Genomic DNA, 5,704 nt, shown 5'->3' with positions numbered 1-5,704 from the left:
ACAGTGCCGTGAGCTGCTTCTCCTCTGCCATGTCCTCCTGCCATGCCACCCTGCCTTGGAACGAGCTGACTAAAACCCCTACAAACTGTGAGCCAAAGTAAACTTCTCCTTTAACTTGTGGGTATCAGGTATTTTGTCCCAGCGATGAGAAAGTAAGACATTTTCACTGACACAAGTTTGAAGCTGCTATAATTGCAGTACATCCTCATCCACAGTCTAGGAGGGCTCCATCCTGTATACTAGTCCTTTGTGCTGCTAAAAACAGACTTACATTGGTGTCCTGTTTTTTTAAAAAAGGCTCTACTGTCTCTGTCTCTGTCTGTCTCTCTCCCTCCCCACCCCCCCAAAATCATGGAATCAGTAACAAGATCCACCACTGTTTGATCAATGAAGCAGAATATAACAACCCATTGGGTGTAAGGGTTATTGATACAGGGTGAAAATAGCAAGGGCCAGAGACAGGGTAGTAAAGGAGAGATATCATCACGTCTTTTATGGGAAGTCAGGTGCTACCCCTTTGTGTTCCTTATGGTTCTTTCCAATCACAGTCATGGCAATTTTGATTGATATGCCACTGAGAAGTGTCACTTGGGATGCAGATGATATAATGAAGTTAGTTATTATGGTTTGTATCTCGATGTCCCCCCAAAGCCTCATGTGGTCATAGGTGGGACTTTTTCAGAGGTGTCTGGATCTAGAGGGTGTGATGCTGGAATTGATTCATGGTACAATGCTAGGATAAAGCACACTAGGATTAAGGGTGTGAGTGCTACCTGCCTTAAGTAGCCTGGATAAGATAAAGGGGGCAGAAAGACTCTGATAAGGTCTTTGTTGCTTTTGATGTCTTCTCTTGCCATGAACTGTTTCTACTCTGGGTTGCCCCTCTGCCAAAACACCCTGCCTTGGAGCCAAAAAATTATGGACTGAAACCTCTGCAAACTGTGACCTAAATAAACCTTTCCCCCTTTATCTTTGGGTGTTGAGTATTTTTTCTTAGCAATAAGAGAAAAGTAACTATGACAGAGGTTCTCTGGTAGTCAAAGCCATTTTAGATCTAACCAGTTCCAGTTCTCCCACCTGAAGAGGAACTTCTGGCTGGCAGCCTCAAAGGTAAACAAGATTAGGGTAAGAGTAGAATGAGCTAGGCCAAGTAGGCAATACAAAATTGGGGCCAGATAACAGTATTTTTCCTCTGCTTAAATAGTTTATTATTAAAGGACAAAATCCAAATTAGAATGGCCACTGTCTATACCACCAGCTTCACCACTGGACTCCTTTCTCAGTTCTTTAAGTTAGCTAGGCCTCTAGTGTCCTCCAGGCTTTCCCCTGCTCCAAACACTCCCTATAGTGGCCTCTTTGCTTGTCTGAGGCTTACTCTTCTGGCCTCAGCTCCAGTATCACTTCCCCAGGAAAGCCTTCCCTAAGCAAATTGAACTAGGTGAGGTCATGGACATACAGGCCACTTCCACATCTTTTTAAAGAACATTTATAGTTACATTTAGAAACTATCTGCACTGTCCAGGATGAACCCTTACCTCCAGATCTTTAACTTAATCACACTTGCAGGAGTCCCTTTCTCAATAAAGGAGAACACACATGATTCTGGGATTGGGATATGGAATATTTGGAGACATTATTCAAGTTTCTAGGAAAGATAAAGGAGAGGCATGTTCTGAGGCATGATAATATTTTGGTCAGACAGAGGAAATAGAGCCAGCAAAAGTGGTTGAGAAGGAATAGAAGTTAAAGAAGAAAGGATGAAGGAGAGTTATTTTGCAGAGCCAGGGACTAAATGGGTTCCAGTAGGAAGGTGTTATCAATTTTGCTTGGAGGTTGAGTAAGAAAAAGATTGAGAAGAAGCCATTGGAAACAGCATCATGGTTGGTACTTTTGACAATGGCAGGTTAGATGTGGAGGGGCTGGGCACTCTGAATCAAGACCCATGGGAATGGACTAAGGGTTACATTGGATGAGGTGGTACAGGCAGCAAGAGTGGCAAGCTGTTTTCATTCTGCTATTAACTAGGGGTTAAGAAGTTGAGGAAGGCAGCCTTTTGGTTTCTGTTTTTAATGGTACCCATCACTGATGATATTATAAACTGAAAAGTGAGGGAATGAAGTCTTTAGGTGAACAAGAGATGAGGTCCAAGGCCATCTGGAGACACTGGCACTGATAGGAGCATGGACACTTCCATCATAAAAGGAGGAAAGCGTGTGAGAAAATGAAAGTAGGATTGATTGTCTCAGAAGAGTGAAGCTGAGAATAAGAGAGGGTACCTTTGAGGAGATAATGTTTGAAGAGTTATATTATTATTATTATTTATTATTATTATTATTATTATTTTGAGACAGGGTCTCACTATGTAGTTCAGACAGCTCTGGAACTCACTGTGTAGCCCAGGCTGGTCTCGAACTCGCAGCGATCCTCCTGCCTCAGCCTCCTGAGTGCTGGGATTACAGGCATGCACCACCACACCCAGCTGAGGAGTTACATTATTGATGGAAATATATTATTTTGTTTTCTTACCACTAATAAATATAGCAGAAATAGTCAGATAAATGTCTAAAAGATAATTCTCTTTTAACAATTTCCTCCTTAGTTTAATGAGAGATAATTTTGAATTAAAAAAAAACATACAAATAGCCATCTTATGATGTGAAACTTTATTTAAAAGAGAAATGGTGCAAACTACTTCATGGTTTGTTTTCATTAAAAAAATAAACTAAGTGAAAAGGAAAAAAACTTAGAACTAAATTTGTTGTCTTATTAAGGGTGAAAAATAAATAAGGCATTGAACATAATTATTATTATCATGTAATTATACAGCCTACAAATGTAAGAAAACTGCCAAGTACATATTACAAAATCACATTGTCAGTGGTTAGCAGGCTGGAATTCAAAATCTTTTACCCTGTTTGATAAGACATTAAGCAAACTCCAAATTTACCATTTTCCCTCACCAAGATGAAGAAGAAAAAGTATGAAAGGTCCCTCCACCAGAGTATTTATTAGGCCCTGCTCATTCACCTAGACATTCAAATGGTCCACTGCTAAGGCAGATGTTCTAATATCACTCATCTACAGTCAGCATCCATGGCAGTTTGCCCTGAGCTCAGGGCAATTTCTCAGTCTCATGATAAACAATTTGCTTTTATCAGGTTTGCACCTAATGTCTAGATATGCCTACAGAGAGAGTGTTTTGCCTCCTAACAGATTGAGTTTAGTTGTTCAATATTTTATTTTTGCCTTGGAAAACCATAATACTTATCTTCAAAGCTGATTTAAGGTTTAAAGCTGCCACAGAGACTTTCTTCTATCCTTTCTTTTCCTTCCTTCAAGGCTACGTGTTTAAGAGACATGAAATTGTGAATTTTGAGAGATCCATGCTCCTCCCAGTCAGCTGCACTGGTGTTCTCACATGTTCAGACAATTATGATTACATAGAAGACGGAGAGCTGGGAGGATTCCCCCTAACTGAATGAAAGATCAGAATCAAAATTCAAGCCCAGACTTGAAGTTTTCTTCTGTTACTGAGAGCTCATACTAAACTCTCGGGGAGTCTTTGACTCATAGTGAGAAAACCTAGCCTCCTCCTTCACAGATCCCAGCCCTCCCACAGTTTGAAATAGAAATATAAATTCTATCGTTGACTCTTAAAAATATAGACATTGCCACAAAAAAACATTGTAAAAACATATAACATGGAGTGAACTGTAAACATTCAAGTATTTCTATAGATTTGCATAAAACAGCAGCAATTAAAAAAAATACCGTGTAACTTTGCCTCTTACAAACAAGCACAGTGACAGGTTATTTATATCAAAGGGGGAAAGGCCAGAAGGGCTGGATAAAACGTCTAGAAATTAATTTGGTCTAATTCTATCAGTAGATATTGCCTTAGACATTTCCACAAACTCCAAAATGTCTTTTCCCTGTAACAGATAAAGGGAGCACCTCATGTGAGAGTGTTGGAAACTCAAGTGTTATTTCATTTAGATGTCTGAGGTACTGTAACCCTCTCTAGAAATTGTCCTTCTAGAAGCTCTGACAGCTGAGTAAGGAAGTGCTGTTTAATCTAAAAATTATGAAACATGGAATATGCAAATATCTTTCAGCGCCTCCTATTTCAGTAAATTTGTTCAGAAAACACACTAAGGATTGGTATTTGTCAGTTCCGTGCATTCTTCTTTTTCTGAAATTTTATACCTGAGGATTATTCACAGCCCCTTTAAAAATAAATAAATAAAAGTGAATTTCTTTGGATATTGGTCCAGGGTATAGTGTCAGACTTCCTTGGTGAATGATGCTTTGATCCTTTCCCTGTGGGCTCCTGTTTGGACAACTATGGAACCCCTTCCTGCTGAGGAGGACCGGATGGTTCACAGAGTCTCTGTGGGAAGTGCACAGGATTGGACTTCCCGATAAGCCATCTGTGTTCTTGCAGAGTGGAGTCTGAGGGACAGACTCACGGTGGCGATCAGGAGGAGGAGTCCCATAATGAAAAGGATGACCAAGGCTGCCTTAGCTCCTCTTGGACCCAGATTCTTGCCAAAAAAATAGAGCTGCTCCTTGCCAGGTTGTTCTGTGAAAAACAAAATTGAGGTATCAGATACCTGACTACCTGAGGACCTGAGGAGTGAAATGCTGAGGCAGTCACAGGCAGAATGCAGGAGAGGGTATCATTACCATTGGAGGGAACTGTGGCCGGGTAGGATGACCCTCCAGAAGGGGACTTGGTGGAGTATGGAATCCTGTTATCTAGACAAGGAAGACAAATTAATTGTTTTATACACAAGAAAAGCTTCTTTTGACAAAAGGAGTTATGTCATTTCACCAGCAAATAATTCATTCCACCAATATTGGCCCTCTTTCTTGGATTCTCACTGGGCTACTTCATATAAGTACACATGCATTCCCGTCCCCTCTGCCTTTCCAGATTCTTCTCGCCAGCTGACATACATCATGAGCACCATAGCCCATAAAACCCTGGCTCACATTCCTAGACTATTAATGATGCCCTCCTACTCCTGCCGCTGAATCCTATATTCTGCAATCTGTGAAGGCACATATCATACTCTATTATGGTTACATAGTTGCATATCTGTCTCTCTTACTTGACTCTGAGCTCCTTGGGGGCTGTATCTGGGATTTTCTCATGCCTCCTGTTTCCAGATCTACAGGAAGCTTGGTGCCATCATCTGGCATCACTGACAGACAACAATACCTATGTTCCGGAGGACTGTGTAGGTTGTCTCCATGCCAGCATGGATATGGTCAGACACATGGCAGTGTAGTAGCCATGTCCCTGGGTGATCAGCAAATAGTTCAATTGTTTGGAACGTCCCAGGAAAGAGATCATACACATCTTCTCGGTAAGATTTATCTATCTGCAGAAGTAAAAAAATAAAAAAAATTTAAAAATATATGTATGTGTGTGTGTGCATGTGCGTGCATGCGTGTGCATGAGCTTTTACTTAATTAGCAAAGCAAGGAGAAAAGCAAGGGCAAACACACAGTAAGCAGAAGAAAAGAAATAACAGAAATCGCTGCGCGGGAGCTCCCGGCCTGCGCGACAACAGACCCAGGAAGGACCCAAGGACCCCAGAGGGGGTTTTTTTCAGCTGCCTGCCTACCTGCCTGTCTGCGATCACCCGGCGGCGTGCGCGTGAGCTCCCGGCCTGCGCGGGAGCTCCCGGCCTGCGCG

The 5,704-nt window shown here is 41.6% G+C and overlaps 1 protein-coding gene across 1 annotated transcript in view; it reads right to left on the bottom strand.

Annotated features, from left to right (window-relative positions):
• Window positions 1-4,379: 4,379 nt before the first annotated feature.
• Window positions 4,380-5,704, bottom strand: part of Hephl1 (hephaestin like 1) — a 71,370-nt gene continuing 70,045 nt past the window's right edge. Inside the window, exons 18-20 of the mRNA XM_010633778.1 lie at window positions 5,225-5,387; window positions 4,687-4,758; window positions 4,380-4,582 (exon numbers count right to left, since the gene is read on the bottom strand). Of these exons, the coding sequence (XP_010632080.1) occupies window positions 4,380-4,582; window positions 4,687-4,758; window positions 5,225-5,387 (438 nt within the window). The remainder of the gene's footprint in view (window positions 4,583-4,686; window positions 4,759-5,224; window positions 5,388-5,704) is intronic.

This window comes from Fukomys damarensis, unplaced genomic scaffold (assembly GCF_012274545.1).
Source record: "Fukomys damarensis isolate Sample0158 unplaced genomic scaffold, DMR_v1.0_HiC HiC_scaffold_16, whole genome shotgun sequence".
NCBI classification, from domain to species: Eukaryota; Metazoa; Chordata; class Mammalia; order Rodentia; family Bathyergidae; genus Fukomys; species Fukomys damarensis.
Note: the sequence above shows the minus strand (reverse complement) of the source record. Positions and strands in the feature narration are given on the sequence as shown.